The 18,095-nt window shown below is 40.1% G+C and overlaps 2 protein-coding genes across 2 annotated transcripts; one reads left to right on the top strand and one right to left on the bottom strand.

Annotated features, from left to right (window-relative positions):
* Positions 1 to 1,499: 1,499 nt before the first annotated feature.
* Positions 1,500 to 3,974, top strand: LOC129721492 (signal recognition particle 9 kDa protein). Its single transcript, XM_055674137.1, has 2 exons — positions 1,500 to 1,944; positions 2,101 to 3,974. Exon 1 carries the CDS (start codon positions 1,626 to 1,628, stop codon positions 1,857 to 1,859), a length of 234 nt encoding a protein of 77 aa, XP_055530112.1. The 5' UTR covers positions 1,500 to 1,625; the 3' UTR covers positions 1,860 to 1,944; positions 2,101 to 3,974.
* On the bottom strand, positions 3,081 to 15,367 carry LOC129721491 (flotillin-1). The gene is made up of 7 exons (XM_055674136.1): positions 15,132 to 15,367; positions 13,937 to 14,012; positions 13,514 to 13,868; positions 9,051 to 9,521; positions 8,854 to 8,997; positions 8,628 to 8,792; positions 3,081 to 4,649 (listed from the first exon to the last, which is right to left on the bottom strand). Exons 1-7 carry the CDS (start codon positions 15,181 to 15,183, stop codon positions 4,632 to 4,634), a joined length of 1,281 nt encoding a protein of 426 aa, XP_055530111.1. The 5' UTR covers positions 15,184 to 15,367; the 3' UTR covers positions 3,081 to 4,631.
* Positions 15,368 to 18,095: the final 2,728 nt, after the last annotated feature.

Here is an 18,095-nt window from a genome sequence, read left to right as displayed (position 1 = left end):
TGAGTTTAGAAACGTCTCGTAAAATGGTCTTCTGTAGTGATGAACTTTATCTTCGCCTACATATTGGTTATGTAAAGTAGTTACTAAAACGCAATAAGTTATGATGCGGAATTATGACTATCAAATTGATTAATCAAAAAGCTTACCTATTTTAGTTTTCTGCTATTTTTTGCTACTTTGTACTTCATTAAAAAAATACATTTCGACATCATTGAAAACAAAAATGGTAGTGACGGACCCCCCTCTAAATTTTGGCATGTGTCAAGTGTTGCAGTTATCGAACGGCATTCGATAACTGCAATGTAAACATGTTGCAGTTAGCGAACGACGACTGTATTGATAAATTCAAAATTGGATTATTCTAGATGTATTCAAAAATGATGTAAAACCACAGAGAACAGACTAATAGAGATGAGTGACTTTTCACCTACGCACACTAATGAACGTGTAAACTCATGTAAAGTTGCTTTTGTTTCCTCCAAACTGTAAATCATCGCATCTCGTTGCTCCGACTTTTTATCACTTTTTACCATTTTTGGTCGATAATGTTCAGCAGCTTCCCCTGATTCATGATCACGAATGAAAAATTCATTCAGAAACGAGTTTAGAACTTATAATAAGTATTCAACTGAATATTTGTCCAGCTGCCAAAAACATAACATAGTAACATAGCAAACAAAAAGGCGATTTGTAAATACTTTCCTCAACTAGGTGCACTAATACATTCGTACGTGAAAAGGTCTATAGGCGACGAATAAACGGTCTGAAAAAAGTGTGTAAAATTTTGCTTGTGTGCCACGAATTATCCTCCAAATAAAACCCCTCGTTATGCAGAATGGTAAAGTAAAGTGTGGGGTCGCTACCGTCGCTAAACAGCCTGTATTTTCATCAGTGTATGTACTTTTCACTCCCGTTGGTATTGACGTTAAAATAGATTGGCTATGCCGTTCACTCCATGGCGATGGTAGCGACATCAATCACATCTTAGTTTACCAGTCAGCATGACGAGGGGTGTAATTCGGAGAGTATATTTTTGCGCGCGCAATCTGTTTTACACACTTTTTATCGTTTGCTTGTTAGTCTGTTCTCTGTGGTAAAACTTACCCAGAATCACAAAATGATGGTATTCATTTTTTGACGTTTCCATACATCGTTTGAAATTGAGTTATAGAGTTCTCCAGGTGCGTTTGTATTAGTGCGATGTTTACGATCTATTTTGTGTTAGCTGTAAGAATTTTTTGTCACCTGTGAGAACTGTCATTTGAAAGAGAGCATAAAAAACTACCGAGTTTGATTCACACTCTCACAAATTTCAATATACAGTGTAAGGCGGGCCATGTCGTAGTGTTTGTGTGTTTTCGCTTGGTTAACTCTATAATAAATTCAGTCAAAGTGTAACTTTTGACGGGCGTGTATGTTACCCCTAGATTAGGATATTTTTTACTGAAAGATGGTAACGGAGTTTTCACAGTGTACTGAATGATGACGTCGTGACATTTCATTGAAAGAAAATATACACATGTCAAATCCAGCACCCACCAACAATAATACACGAAGCAAATTTAAAATTTGCACACCACAAAACGTATTGTGCACTGCCATTCGATTAAACATTCAAAGAAAAAATGGTTTTCGCAAAATCGTGGGAGGATTTTGAGATAGCCGCCGAAAACATGTACATAGGGAATCCGTGCAACTGTCGGTTCACTATGAAATACACCCACAATCGTAACACCGTCGTGCTGAAGTTGACCGACAACGCAAAGTGCGTGCAGTTCAAAACCGAGGTACTATCGGATCTGAAAAGAATAGAAAAGTTCACCGGCAACCTGATGTGGCTGATGGCGTCCAAGGAGTGAGAGAGTTTCCCCGGAGCGGTTCTAGACGTAGACGCGGTACGAGTTTTGTGCGAAAAAAGTGTGCTTGCGTTGAGGGTGTGTTGAGGTACGAGTGAATTCCAAGCTAATAAATTGATTTTTACGATCTTTTTAATTATATTCTGTGTTTTCACCTGTGTAATTATTTTGAAGAATTCCGTCTTGTACAAAATATTCAGTTTTGAAGTTAAATAACATTGAACTAATCTGATCATTTTTCTAGCAATATGAGAGAGCATAGATGATTGAAACGAAATACGTTCATATGGAAGGAAACCGGAGATTACCCTTTTGTCCACGAGAAAATTGGCTCCTTACTTATTCAAAGAAAAATTAGCGATCAAACTTCACGTTCAAAAAGTTATAATCAAATTGATTATTGAATTTCTTTCTTGAAATCCAAATGTTAATAACTTTCGATCGTGAAAGTGGTAGGTATCTCCTAATGCTTCTTAAACTTGTACAACCATTCTTGATTATCTGTGAATAGACGATTGTATTCTCTATAAAAAGAAATAGATGCTGACCTAACAAGCCAGTCGTCGTAGGTTCGAGTCTCGGCTCGAGAGAGACTGTGTAAGGTCAGTAGGATTGTATCGCCTAGCCCCGCAATTGTGTCCTGTATCATAATAACAGTTGGCTGCGAATCTGTAGGTATATAATAAAAAGAAGGTCGAGCTCTCCGATACGGAGGAATGTAGCAGCACCACCAAGGGAAGGCTTTACTTTGAAAGAATGTGAAATGCAGTGAGCAGATTATCGGAAACCCTGCATAGACTTAACAATGTTCATACACATTTAGAAGTGATATTACTTTGCAACAAAAATCATTTAATTTAGCTGTAAAGTTAAGTTTTTAGCTTTGCGTATTCTTATCACTTGACTTTAGATTCATATAAAAGCACTCCAACGATGCTTTCCAATGTGAATGATACAAACACGGGCCAAGTTCTTTCGAATTCTACCAATAACTAAAATTGCAGACTCACGTGTCGATGAATAGTGTAGTGTAGTTTGTATGTGAACTAGTAATATCAAATTGTAATTTTTATTTAATATTTAGAGTTGTGCGGATCAAAGGAAGAAAAAAAGATTTGTTTGCTTTGAATTGAAAATATTAGTTTTTTTCTTTTTTGTAAGAGTGTAATGACTAGGTGTTATGTTTTAGTGAAAAATAGTGGATATCGCAATTGAAACCTCTGCTTGGAAATCGAGAGTTACATTAGTTTGGTTTTATTTGCACGCCTTTGGTTTTCGTGGTGGTATGTGTGAAACAAACACAAAGATATATACGATTCCTTAACTGGTGCCTATGTGCTATAGCCTAATGACATCCTATCATTTGACGGTGAAATAGCTGAATTGTTAAATGTTATTTGGGTCTGTTTGTGTTTTGTATTTTTTTTTAAATCCATAAATCGAGAATTTTCGTACAAAATATAGTTACAATCTTTCGTTTTACGTTTCGATAAATATTGTATTTATTTTAATTCTTTTTATATGAGTGCATCTGAATTTTTTTCAAATTTTAATCAGGTGTAAGAATATCAATGCCGAATCGAATTGAATTTAATGTTTGCGCCGGATTTGCTCTAATGACTATAGCGCGTCTAGATTCGTTCGGTTGCTTTTAAGCAGTTTCTAGTACGAGAATGATCATAATAATTCTAGGGTTGAAAATATCGGTTAAATGCACTAGTAAGATGAACTTTCGAGAAAAGTCGTCCTCAATTAAAACTATCTGCAATCGCACATTCAATTACACTACTTTCCCAAAAAACCCAGTAGAACACCTTTTCCAATATATCATCTCTTAGTATAATATAGACTATTCTAAGGTGTGACAGAAATCATTCGTTAAAAGGTTAAGGTTGAACTTTTGGATGGAGTTTACGAGTTCAAAAATACGCTACCGAGAGTATACACTTTCGAGCCTTGTACATGAGTGGTTATTAGTTCTTTCTCTATTCATACTTTCGAGGGTAGAGGTCCTTTTACGACATTCCGGAGGGCATAAAAAATATCAAGCCAGTGCCAAGAGTGGTGGTTGTTGTGCAATAATTTTGTTAACGAAGAGTAGCTTTTATGGTCGCTTTTGCTCCAGAGACGTGATTGATTTCGTTCGAAACACGAAATATTTTACGCAGTGGCAGTGTCACATGAACAGAAGACTATAGACTAGTAGTCGCTTATGAAGGTACAAGATAGTGAGAGAAAACGCGATTTTTTGCGCATCGAAACGTACGATCGGACGCTCACTCAATAAAAACAATGGCATAAAAACAAGAAAACGTCTGCGAATTGATTGCAGAGCATTTAAAAAGAAAAGAATATTTAAAAGTAAATTTTAACATTGGAAACGAACTATAAAACACTAATAATGTCTCCATCAAGCTTAAAACGTAATGTTAATACATGAATGAATCTTACTGCTCAAACAATATATACAAAACATAATGATTTTGAAATAGAAAATAAGCAAAATAAAGCAACAAACTTACCAATATAAGTTATAAAAACAAATCAATAGAGGTACCGAAACCAACCGTTCATTCTTTCTCGTCGTCCACTGGCATAACTGGGGGGAGGTCTATGATGTATGCTGGTATAGTAGGGCACGCGTCCGTTCTGTGTGCAACTTACTGCGTCTGCCAGTAGAACGATCTTTGGTATTTACGGTTGTTGATTCGTAATCGTTATTATGGCGCAAAAGTAGTAGACTGGCAGCAGTCGATCCCCAGCCTGTTTGGGGCTCTAACCAGCGTGTACCGACTGGTTGGTTTAGATAGTGGATTTGGTTTAAGGAATTTTGAATTCAAACAATCCGTCACATGGAAAGAAAGCAAAAGAAAAACCGCAAATTAATAATGACTTTTTGGTTGAGAGTACAGAGTAGATGTATGATGTTGGGATGAGATTATAGTGGATGAATATATGCGAAATTTTCCCTGAATTGAAGCGTAGCAACATTGAATTTGAGAACAGTAAGAGAACATTGATCGCATTACGTACATTCGGCATACGTTTTCTTGTATGCACAGCTCACAACCAATATAGAAAAGCATAGCCTCAGAACTGATCGAAAATTTTATCGGTACCGCGGTAACCTTCTTGAGTGATGTATTTTTTATTTCAAACTGAAAATTTTGCTTGTCTTGATATAACCGTTTTAATCCGCCTGCTAAAGTATCGTGAGGTCTCTACCTACAAAATCTATCGTCTATTGTGAAACTCTACTAGCAATCCAATATGTACACAACTCTATCGCGCCAAACAAATTCTTTTTCAAAACCATAAGTACCTACACTTTAATTCACTACTTCGAACTGGGAGCCGACAGGCATGGCCGCAGGCAAATCAGAAGAGACAGTTTTCACTGTACATTAGAATGCCATTACAGAAACTGTTGCGAAAATATTCAATTTAGCCGCGACTAGTTTTATCTGTTGAGAAGGTAAACCAGTCCCGCAGAGGCTATGTGCCGCAAGCCGTCATGTGCAACGACGCGGATGGGAACCTTCTCACGGATGCCAGCGAGGTGGTCGACAGGTGGAAGGAGTACTTCGATGGACACCTGAATGGCGAAACAGCAAACAGAAGCGGAGCAGGAACTGACCTAGGAGCACCAGCAGCGAATGACCGAGTTCCAGCTCCCGATATTCACGAAGTTGTTTGTGAGATCGGGAAGCTGAAAAACAATAAAGCCGCAGGCAAAGACGGACTGCCGAGCGAGCTCTTGAAACATGGAAGAGAGGCGCTGGCTAGAGCGCTGCACTGGGTCATTTCCAGGATTTGGGAGGAGGAAAAACTGCCAGACGAGTGGATGGAGGGAGTGATCTATCCCATCTACAAGAAGGGCGACAAGCTGGAGTGCCGCAACTACCGCGGCATCTCGCTTATCAATGCCGCCTACAAAATACTCTCACAGATCCTGTTCCGTCGTCTATCACCTTTAACCAGGAGGTTCGTGGGCCAGTACCAAGCGGGTTTCATGGGAGCCCGTGCCACCACGGACCAGATCTTCTCAATCCGACAGATCTTACAGAAATGTCGCGAGTACAACGTGCCCACACATCACATCTTCATTGACTTCACGGCGGCCTATGATACAGTCGATCGAGAACAGCTATGGCAGATCATGCACGACAACGGATTTCCGGATAAACTGACTCGATTGATCAGAGCTACCATGGCGCAAGTGATGTGCTACGTGCGTGTTTCGGGGATACTCTTGAGTCCCTTTTAATCGCGCAGAGGGTTGAGACAAGGTGATGGACTTTCCTGTTTGCTGTTTAACATCGCCCTTGAGGGTGTGATCCGGAGGGCGGGCATCGACACGAGAGGCACAATTTTCACAAGGTCTGTTCAGCTTCTGGGCTTCGCGGATGACTTCGACATCATATCACGTAACTTTGGGACGGCGGAGGAAACTTACGCCCGACTAAAAGCCGAAGCTGGACGGATCGGATTGCGGATAAATGCGTCGAAAACAAAATACATGCGAGCGAGAGGCTCCAAGGAGAACAACATCAGCCTCCCAACTCAAGTCTCTGTGGACGGTGATGAGCTTGAGGTGGTCGATGAGTTCGTGTATCTGGGGTCACTGGTGACCGCCGACAATAACACCAGCAAAGAGATCCAGAGACGCATCCAGGCAGGAAATTGTGCCTACTTTTCACTCCGGAAGACACTTCGATCGAATCGAGTGCGACGACGCACGAAGTTGACGCTGTACAAAACCCTGATAAGACCGGTAGTCCTCTACGGGATCGAGACGACAACGCTTCTCGCGGAAGACCTTAACGCTCTTGGAGTTTTTGAACGGAAGGTGCTACGGACTATCTACGGTGGAGTACAGACGGACGACGGTGAATGGCGACGGCGCATGAACCACGAACTGCACGCGCTGCTTAGAGAGAATCCCATTGCACACCTGGCGAAAGTTAATAGGTTGCGGTGGGCCGGTCATGTCGTAAGGATGCCGGACGGCAACCCTGTAAAATCACTTCTCTTCAGCAACCCTGCCGGCACCAGAAATAGAGGGGCGCAGCGTGCACGATGGCTCGACCAGATCGAAGGAGACTTGCGGGTGATGAGACGCCTGGGGAACTGGCGAAACACAGCCCAAAACCGAGATCAATGGCGACAAATTCTTGATACAGCACGAGCCGGGTCTACTACGAAAGGCTGAAACTCAAAAGGCTGAAACACGAAAGGCTGAAATTCGAAAGGCTGAAATCACGAAAGGCTGAAAACTACATAAGGCTGAAAACACGAAAGGCTGAAAACACGAAAGGCTGAATCACGAAAAGCTGAAAAATCATAAGGCTGAAATTAACAAAGTTAATTTCTAAAAGAACACTCGCGGCCTACGGCCGACTCGATTGTCCGAGATGTATGCTGTCCTTACTCGCTATCGCTCGTTCGGACTAAACTAGGGGATCACCCCTACGAGTCAGTAGACCTAGGAAAACGAACGAACCTATACAGAAGTGATTTCTGCGGGGGGGCTGCCCCCCCGCAGTGGCCGGCGCTTCCGACGGCGGGTCGCCGGCGCACACTCGCGGCCTTTGGCCGTCTCGCCCTGAATCATCTAGGAAACGTGTACAAGAGTCAAGTGTGTATAGATTCAAATGTTGCCGAAAATTAATTTTTCGTTGCACAAACCAATTAAAAGTTGTTTCAAAAGTTTCAGCCTTTCGTTCATTCGGCCTTTTGTGGTTTCAGCCTTTTGTGCATTCAGCCTTTCGTTATGAAACATACTTTTCAGCCTTTCGAGTTTCAGCCTTTCGGGTTTCAGCCTTTTGAGTTCCAGCCTTTCGTTACTAACCCGCACGAGCCACCACGGCTCTCGTCTGATTGGTAAGGTAAGTACTTTTATCTGTTGGCGGAAGCGAGATTTCATGAATTTTAAGAAAGGTTTTCGTTCAGAGTTCCGTTTGGCGAAACCAAAATTTTGCATGGCATTTGATAAATATCACACAGCACGCTGGGCGGAACAGTGTGCTTCACGCAAAATATATTGTACAAATTTCGTGTACACGTGTCCTTCGATATCGTATTTTAATCCTAAGAAACATGTTCTAGAAATTTGTTTCACTATATGAAACTGTGAATAAACAAGAATATCGTATGCGGAATGATTGATTCGTAACCGTTCACTAATAACGCGTTCTAGTAATTAACTATCGCTACATCTACGGTTTTAATTTCTATTGACGGTTGCCCGCGTAGAACTTACAAAACAATCCAGCTCATAGTATTTTAAATAAGGAAGTCATATTCTGTGTCGTATTAATTGTGTTATGTGATGTCTGTTATGTTCCAGTGTTTAACGTTGTATTTGGAGTGATCCCGTACTAGCATGTTAAAAACTCTAGAGAGGAATGGACAATCGCAGGGTTATTAGCACATGGAGCACGCAGCCTAACCTAGCAGATATTAAACGATCACTTCAGGATGTCATTCTAAAAAATCATCCGAAGGAATGTCGTAGATGGCCTGCCAAACAAAAACAAACAGTACGTATAAATAAGGATCTTCAGGCTTCTAGCTGACTATGAGTATTCTACAGTTACTAGTCATGTCCGATAGTTGTGTTTAATCTAGAATTGTGTAACCACTACCGTTACTAAGCCTAAGGAGTGTTTGCAAGATGAAAAATGTATGAGAAGAGCGGCTCGACTAAGAGCAAATCGATTATAAAGTTTCATGCAAGCCTTTTTAGATGTACTTGTGATTCTGATTTACCCGCGAAATGTCCACGCCAGTAATCGATTTGACCAGGTCCGGTATCTTGTTGACGATTTGAAGCACTTCCCCAGTTAGCTTTGCCGCGCCCACTTCGCCAGTTCCACTCGAAACCATCGTAATCTTCTTGGCCTGAGATAGTGGAGCTGCAACTTCAGCTGCAACCTATATGAAAAAAAAAAATTTATTTTTCGGTAAAAAAAAAATTGGGTAAAGTAAATGTTACCTTTGGCAATGTCTCCAGCAACATGTCTACCATGGCAGCCTCACGGTACTCACGCCATGCCTCTGCTTTTTTGGCCATCTGTTCGGCTTCTGCTTTGGACTTGGCAGCTATTGCAAAAGCTTCCGCTTCGCCACGGACTTTGATCTGCAAGCAAACATCCTACAGTAAGTTTACGTTACTGAGATTGTAATACTTACCGATTCAGCTTCAGCCTCTGCTTCCAACACGACACGGTTACGGTTCGCTTCGGCCAGCTTCTCAAGTTTGAATTTTTCGGCCTCAGCAGGTCGACGAATGGTAGCTTCAAGTTCGCGCTCACGACGGGCCATTTCTTGTTCCTGAACAGCAATTTCCTGAGTACGTTCGATGACCTTGATCTGCATCTGTTCCTCCTTGATGCGCTGTTTTGTTTTAGCTGCCTGCAGTTCGTAGGCCATCTCCGCTTCAGCTTTCTTCGTCTGAACTTCCACATCATAGACGGCCTTCTTAAGCTCGAAGTCACGCTGCGCTTTGGCGATCTCGGTATCATTCAAAAAGCGCGAAGCCATTCGCTGTTCCTCGGCAATGGCTTCCTTGATGGTGGCATCACAGCGAGCCTCGGCTTCACCGATTCGAGCATCTCGTTTCACTTCTGCTGTACGGGCCATTCCGAGACTTTTCAAGTAACCCTATAGGGGGATGAAAATGGATTTGCGCGGTGGGAAAAGAAATAAAAGAAAAAACTGTTTAAGCGAACGCCGGTCGGAATGCAGCTAAACATGTATGAAAATCACAACCAGCTGAGTGGCACGTTCAAACAGTCAGTCATAGGTGTTTATGGGCAAAACGAAAGTTTCTGCTCGTGGTTCAGTGCCTCAATACACACTAATCACACTTCGTAAGAAAAGATGTGAGTTTTATACAGAATACAAGTACAGTATGAATTATATTTAAAAAATGTCGCACTAAATCAGTGAGGAATAACAAATAAATTTACACAATTAAACAACATTGCTAATAAGATGTGTTGCAGCTTTTTGCTAGAACTGCCGAACTAAGGATGAATACTAAATTACTTGTATTTTTTCAATCACTGCAGTTTCTATCAACTGATACACCGTAACTCGAACATCACTATCGACTGTGGTGAGCTAAAAATTTTACCCTGGTAATCCTTATTTCACTAATTGAAAATGTTACGCCGTTGAAGGATAAGCGCTCAATTTTTATTGCATGTGATTACAAAAAGGTACCTTATTTTTGAATACCACGCTAGAATAAACTAAAACGGGTTTCCAACGAGATAAAGTCATTTTTCACTCGTCTCACAAAGAGAAAAACAGAATTTTCTTCAACAGTTTTTGACTAGTACGCACCTCGCTGTATCGAAACGAAAAAATACTTGTGAAATGTTTCTACTACTCCTCTGCTTGTTAGTAAATTGCTGGAATGTTACCCACCACTGTGTATTATTTAACTGTAAATGTAGATGTGTCAGGCACAAGTGAGAAAAAAGCTGCCATCGTTTCAAGCGAGAACTAACTATTCTTCTTAGTAAATATTCTGGCTTTCGCGCGAATTTTAACTTTAATTACTTTCCTAGGTTTCAACAGAAAAAATGGAACATAGCCAGAAGAAACAGAATATTTTCCGAATGAACTCTGTTCGGTTCATTATAGCTGTAGATCTTCATATCATCAATTATCCGTTTACCACCCATTCCTGAACAAATTTTCTTGTTTACTTTACTCCAAAAATGGATTTTCTGCTCATGAAAGCATAACGTAGAGAGTAACGTTTGCGGTAAAAAATGGACGAAAATTGCCGATTTTTCATGGGTTTACTGACGAAACTACCCATGCAGCATCAATCATAGTAACCTATGAGTCAGCAGAAAACATTTGACAGCTCTATCAATCGAACTTTAACCATGATAGCTAACTGTTCAAAAGTGTGCGCGTTCAATGAACGGTACTCCGCCGCGTTGAAAACTGACATCTACAACATCTTGTCACTATTGGACAACAATCAGAGCAAAAAAGCCCGGTTCCGTACGGCCGACGACCTGAGCGACGAAAAGCTTCAGAGGATTCTAAAGAAGCAGACCAAGGAAAAATCGGTTACGTCGCTGCGTGAGCTTGGCCGGGAAAGCGGCAGTCCTGTCCACTGGTCTCGGAGCAGCAGCGCCTGAATAAGATGGTCAAGTCGATTTTTTCCGGCAAATCGCGACATGCGACGTTGTGATGGACGTCGAGTCCACCTGGATGGCAACGACTGGCAGGGCACTTCGTATTTTATTTCCCTCGCGAAGGAAGTGAGCACCGAGGTGAAGTTCATTCCACACACCAGGTTCCCCAAGAAAGTCCTGCTGTGGCTGACGATCAGCAAAAAGGGGAAGTCAAAGCCACTCTTGTTTCGCTCCGGAGTGGCCGTGAACGGGGAAATTTATAGTACGAAATGCCTGCCGGAAGTTGCGTCATTAAACAAGAAATACCATAAGGCCGAAGATGCACTGTTTTGGCCGGATCTGGCGTCAGCCCATTACTCGAAGCGATCGTTGGAAAAGATTTTGTCGCGGAAACTGAAGAGGAATTGATAAATAAAACAAAGGAAGAACTCAAAAACATGCCTACACGCATGTTTTCGTCCGCCATAGCGAATGTTCCGGTTAACTGCCGGAAGGCCGCTCGCAAGGCGGTAGATTTTTTTGCAAGTAAGCTAATATAATGAACTTCCATAGGAAATTTATCAAACTCTATTATCTGTCTTAAGCAGGTATTAGACGAAGCATTTTGTGCAAATAAAAATCGTACCAAAAATAGCAAATATTTGCGTCGTCTAATACCTGCTTTAGTTAATTTTCTACCACCATCCGAAAAAAGTTGATTTTTTTACCGCAAACGTTCTATGATGCATCACATTGCAAATTATGCATATTCAAGAACCGAGTCATAGAATCAAAACAATTGCAAAGCTTCTTTGCCTTCTTTGGAAAAATAATTATCTTGATATCACATTATCTATATCTAATACAGCAGCACAGTTTCCTATATCACCAGCACTGTAAAAGATATTTTCAACAAAGGACGGCAAACACACTATTTTATATGCTAGAGTTTACATAGCTACCTAGATCTAACGCAGGAAAACATGACTAACGAGCAGAAAAAAAAAATAAAACTACCACGATCCAGCAGCAAGCCAAAATTGATTACAGAAAACAACGAAAAGGACAATAAAGAGTGAGTAATCGTTAAACATTTAACCATGGCTAATGGTTGTTGAATAGAGATTGCAAAAGGCCACAATAAAAGCAACTCAGGCAGACAGTTCGGCCTGTTGTAGTAAACGTCCTAGTGTTAGTGTACACGAGTAACATGTAGTAGTACTTGTTTTGTGTGTTTGTGCGTGTGTGTGCGGATGTAATAAAGCGCAAAAATTGTCAATTATGCTCAAGTGATAGTGCAACTGTCGGTGTATATAAATGCCAATTAAAAGTAACACATCTATTTATTTCAAAAAATGTGCTAAAGAAAATCAACTCCAATTCCTGCATCTGTGGGTATAAATAAATGTGCACGGGTGAGCAATGATGGAATGAACAAACACAAAACCATGTAAGAGTATTCTCTGTCAACTAGTGTTAGTGTCATTTGTATGTACTTTAGCTTACTGCGCATATTTGTATTGACATACAGAGAAACAGAGGCAAGAGCGAAGTTGTATGAGAGGCAAGTTGGTAGTTTTGCAGTTTTTATCTGCAGTCCCTAAGGGTTAATCAACATACCTTAGCACCCTTTTACATTGTTATTCAAATTATTGTAATTGTAGCGGAAAAATATACGAAGAAAAAAGAAAGAAAGAAAAATACACATTGGAGAAAAAACGATGTGTCTTTCGAAAAATGATCGGAGGGGGCGGGGTGTAGCATATTGGTTTATTTTAAGGGGTGGAGTCGCGGTTTCGTTCAAACTACTTTATCGATATGGAGTTGATGTTGCAGTGAGCCTACCTCAGAACTAGGGAGATTCAAGCTGTCAGTGAAATATTATAGGCGGAGACTAGAAAAGGTTTCTTACGGTAACCTTTTGCGACAGTTGTTCGTTTAGGAATTATAATTAAACTTTACTAAGTAGTAAATAAACAGTGAATCCTGTTCTCGTCTCTCACCGAGTGATAGATATGAATAGTAACAAAATATTAGCACCTAAATGCAGCTCAGCCATCGATTATAACCTAGTAAGATTGATTAACTAACGAAAAAACGTAACAAAAGTGACTAATAAATATAGAGTGAAGGAGTTCGAGACTTATGATAGAAAACCTAGTTGATAAGAGATAGCGTAGCGGAAATAAATTTAGCGCTCAAATGCTGGTAATATTGAGTTGGTTTGGAACCATTAATCGGCGATAAGGAACAAAGGTGCGTGTCTTTAGTATTTACGACAGATTACCTGGCTGACGAAACAATAACACGAAAATGACAGAGTGAAATAAATAAGTGTGCCAATTCGCGTGTAAAAATAGCTGAACAGCCTACCAGAATGAGGAGATAAGTTTAGTTATATAGCGTTTGTTCGTTTGAAAAGTTGGTAAAACAATAAGAAGAGACGACATATAATGTGAACGCGAGAGACGGTCTAGGGTGTTATGGAATCGGTAGTGCTTCCCACTATCTTACCTCTTCGTCGCGGATGTCCTTAAGTGTGTACGACACCACGGTAATACCCATGTTGACCAAATCGGATGAAGCGACTTCGAAAACCTGCTTGGAAAACTTCTTACGATCCTTGTAGATTTCTTCAACCGTCATCGATCCCATGATGGCTCTCTGATGCCCTTCCAGAGTGACTAGCGCAATGTGTTGAATCTCGGCTTCGCTTTTACCTAGAAACTGCTCGCATGCCGTCAGCAGCATATCCTCATTTTGGCCCTGGATTTTAACCTGAGCGATGCCAGTCACCGAAATCGGAACGCCCTGGCTGGTGTACACGGTCGGGCTCTCCACCTGCAGTGTCATGGTGTTTAGGGAAATGCTAAAAATAGAAAAACACATCTTAATAGCTACTGTCACAGGAGCCTGTTTTAAAATTCATATAGTTACCGTTGAACCCGCTGGATCGAAGGCCACACGAACGCTCGCCCACCGGGGACTAGAAGTGGTTTCATGTGACAACATCCTGTGTGATGAGTATAGCGAAAATAGGAAATTAAGTTCTCTTCTCACAATTAATCTAATTGCTGGTAACATCCGGTAACAACATCCATTGCAGTTTTCCATATGGTAAATTATGATTGGTTTGCATGTTGTTTTAGTTAATGAAATAGGTCACAGCCATCAAAGTTTCGTTCCCTGAAGCTAGCGCGAATTGCAATGATGCTCAGCACTGTGGCATAACGTATATGAATAGCTATTAAAAATTAACCATAATGATGCGACTCCCTTATAAAACAATCGGAGCAGACGATTATGAACTACCAATTACCGTGAATTGCAAATCTATTCTGAATCGTTCTATGCATAAACCATAACGCTTCCATCAAATTTTAAACTTGTTATTGGAGAACAATACAACATAAAGAGAACAAATATTGACGAATCTACCAAAAATATTTGGTACAATTTGAAGAACATTAGTTGACTATTGAATAGACTTTAAGATAAAAAAAACACTACGTTCTCCTAAACGTTAGGTGCTAGATGGATGATGTCATACATGTTTAAAAACATCCGCTTAGATCAATCAATATCAGTAGCAAGCCGACGCGTTTCGAAAAAGGTGGCATCAAGACAAAAATCGATATTAATGTGACATTTTTAGGACAAGTCGGTGAGTATCCTGATGTAGTGCCTTCCGTTGTGTTGCTATCAGCACAGCAAAATAGAGCAGGCATATCACTTTACATCCGCATCGAGCTGAACCAGAATCAATAGGAATGCAGTGAGAGGTGTTTGCTTGTGTCTTTCAACTACACATATTTTTTTCAAACATGTTCCATATTATTGAATGCCAGATATTGTAATTAAAAAAAGGAGAAGCTTAGCTTCCAATATCTCGTTTTATTTACATTCCTGTGCCTCGGGAAAGCGACTCGTTCGGAATGTTTTTCCCTTTAAATTTCTTCCTCCTATCACTCACACACTGAAAGAGAATAATAAACACAGCACACCCTCTTGCCAACCCAAGCTTCTCGTGATTCATTGATTCACATCCCTCTCCTATGCTCCTCATTCATTTTTTATCTTGCTGAAAATTTTCATCATGACTGAAATGCAGAGAAAAATCGACTTTTCGCACCTGAAACCACCAGTGCCTCGTTTGGACCGCACGTCACAAAGCCCCACACCATTTTATCAACACGATCCCGCACTATTATGCTGCTTTAAATCTGGTTTTTGCTCGTTTTTCCACAACAATTCCAGTGACTGATTGCACACAAATTCCAAAAAAACCTCAAGCCGACAGCTCCTGCTATATCACGCACGTTCTACTCACTCGCTTGCCGAACACTTTCTGCGAAATGCGAAGAAAAGTTTTGATGAAAAACAACGAACAAACGAAACGAGCAGAGCTGCTGGATTTTATTTTTTGATCGCTCTGTACACAATATACACTAATAAAAATCTCTTAGCGTTTTCGTTTATTTCCATCAACTATTGGGAAAGCTTCGCAGTCGCAAGGTTACGTGGAAAAAGTATGTACCATGTATTTTGCTCTGAGAATAGAGAATGGATAATGTGTTTCGTGGTAACCATAAGAAACATGGTATTTTTATTGTAAGCTTCCATTAGCATCATTTAACAACGTTTTTGTAACTGAAACCACCCTTCGATATCAATTTAATCATAAAAAATATTGTCAGCGACATTTAAATGTATCGGAAAATGCCTCCAACTTCCAGGCAATTTTTGGTGTTTCAGAAAACAAAGGATATTGAAGAATAAATGAAAAAATATGTATTTGCACAATAACTACTGACATGCAAAGTACTTTCGGAAAGATAGAGAAAGGAACATTACTCAGGCTAAAACATTGTGTTTTCTTCCACCTTTATGTAGTTTCCAGCCAATCGATTTTGACCCTTTCGTAGACAAATCGTATGGTCCACACTACTTATTACATTAAAGAAAGATACAGTGAGCATATATATCTTATGAATAAGATAATCTTCTTGAAAGCTTGATATAAATATTCTAGTGATTAACCTGGGAGGGAAAAACGAATACTACACTCAAAACAGAGAATACGCACATGCGTCGTTTTTTGATAGCGTGTAACTATCTGCTTGCTGTGACGCATGCATGACTCAAACGAAGTTTTAAGTAACATCAGGAATACAGAATTAGCAAATTTGTCTGTAAAACACAAATTTTTCGATTCTGTGCTCTCTCAATTTGCCGTTGTATAAAAGTTTCTTCGGAATTTTAAGTTTATATATATTTGCGCACGCAGATTTTCTAAAAATGTGTGCGAGAGCATAACCTGTGAGGCAGACTTTTCGGGGTTTCGTGCAGTTGCAAAAATTTTACAATCCTGCATCTCACTATTTTGTGAAACGAGAATCAACATTCGACCGTGATGAAGTGTGCTCGAAATTGTAACACTCACACAGTTTCGTATCCGTTTCTCCCTCCCAGTGATTAACATAAGGTGCGGATATTCTACCGAAAAAAATGTGGTAAAGTCACAGACAAACAGTCGTACCACGAAGTTTATTTTCGTGGATCAATATAACGGTCCACTCAAATTAGTTTCAGTTATGTTGAGTATTCCCGTCGCAGCGGTGGTGGCACTGATATGCTTTTTCCCTTTGAACTCAGTTGACAGTTTTCGTGTGCCGTGCTGCCAGAACAGAAGAAAGGCTGAAAATTTATGATTTGCGGAATTTGTCCAGTAGTTGTCGCACAAGTTAGTAGGAATCACAATTTTCTTAGGTTTTTGTACGGAGTGGTACGTCTATTTATCTGTGGTAAAATCAAGCACACACAGAATGACAATATGTTAGATCAGAAGATGAACGAATTGTTTTCAATTTAATAAAATATTGTTTTTTCTTCCATGCGCTCATAATCCTTTTGACTTCGAACTACGTTTTACTTCAGCCTTTACAAAGGGGTGTAAATTGAAAATCTATTAACAGAAAGGGGACGAAATGCTTATAAGTCGGTTTTGTTTTTCATTTATTGAAGGTAATCTTCAATCTTGCAGCAATCGATTGTAAAATTAACCACGCATCCGTCCAAAATGTTGCTTGATTATGCAAAACATTGTACTATTGAAAAATTGTAGAGCCTTGTTGAAACGAACATTACGTCCTCTGATTGGTCGTCTTGTTGGAACGAAAATTACGTCCTTTGATTGGTCGCTTGCTGACTTTCCGTAAAAAGGTCGATAGTATACTATCACATACATAAGACATACGTAACACTCAGGAAGAAATCTTCCAAAAAAGTTGGTACAAAATGAACTACTCGAATGGTACCACACTCTGAATAAAGTCGCTGTTTGAGTTGTTTTTGAAGGCTGTGTACCTGCGCAGCCCTGCTTTTGTCTCGTTCCTACTCGAAAAATGCTGCATTGATTTTGTAAATAACTTTTCGACAGTTCCTTATGGGATTTTCTTCGGGGCTCGATAAAGCCGAGAAAAAGAAAATTCACTTTGTTCATTATTTATCGAGCAGTTTGACAGGACGAGGTACGGAGTACTATGGGGCAACGTGTACCAGAAAAAACGCCAGTGTTATTATACGCAAAGAGTGAGGTCGAAAACTCCAAGTGAACCGTCAAATCGAGGCTCCAAGTGTGCAAAGTAAACAAACTCATGCGTGTTACTTTTCGTACAGAATATGTGTTGCGATCAGTTTAAATTCTGTGAATCACGTGCAATTATGGTTCCAACGAAAAATGTGTTCGTCATGCTCATGTTATGAGTGATGCATTGGAAATTATTAAAATTGTATGAACTCGCACCGAAACTCAGTAATATATCCTTACAAAGTTTCAAAATTTCATTACACTTTCTAGTGCGTATGAAAAGTCATGCGAAAATAAATGTGGTTGCCAGAATTGTTTAAAATAAAATATTAGCAAAGGGTTGCCATATTTACTGCTTTTCTCTTTGCCTATCTCTTTATAACACAGTTTCTAGTCGAGAATTATATATGTATTTTTTCCTTCTGGTGTATACCAACCTGCACCGTTTATATGCTTGGCAACGCTGCCTAACTATGTGCCGTGCAGTTGGCAGCGCACAATGAATGA

Source organism: Wyeomyia smithii, chromosome 2 (genome assembly GCF_029784165.1).
Source record: "Wyeomyia smithii strain HCP4-BCI-WySm-NY-G18 chromosome 2, ASM2978416v1, whole genome shotgun sequence".
NCBI lineage: Eukaryota > Metazoa > Arthropoda > Insecta > Diptera > Culicidae > Wyeomyia > Wyeomyia smithii.
The sequence above is the reverse complement of the archived record's forward strand: the minus strand, read 5'-3'. Positions and strand labels throughout refer to the sequence as shown.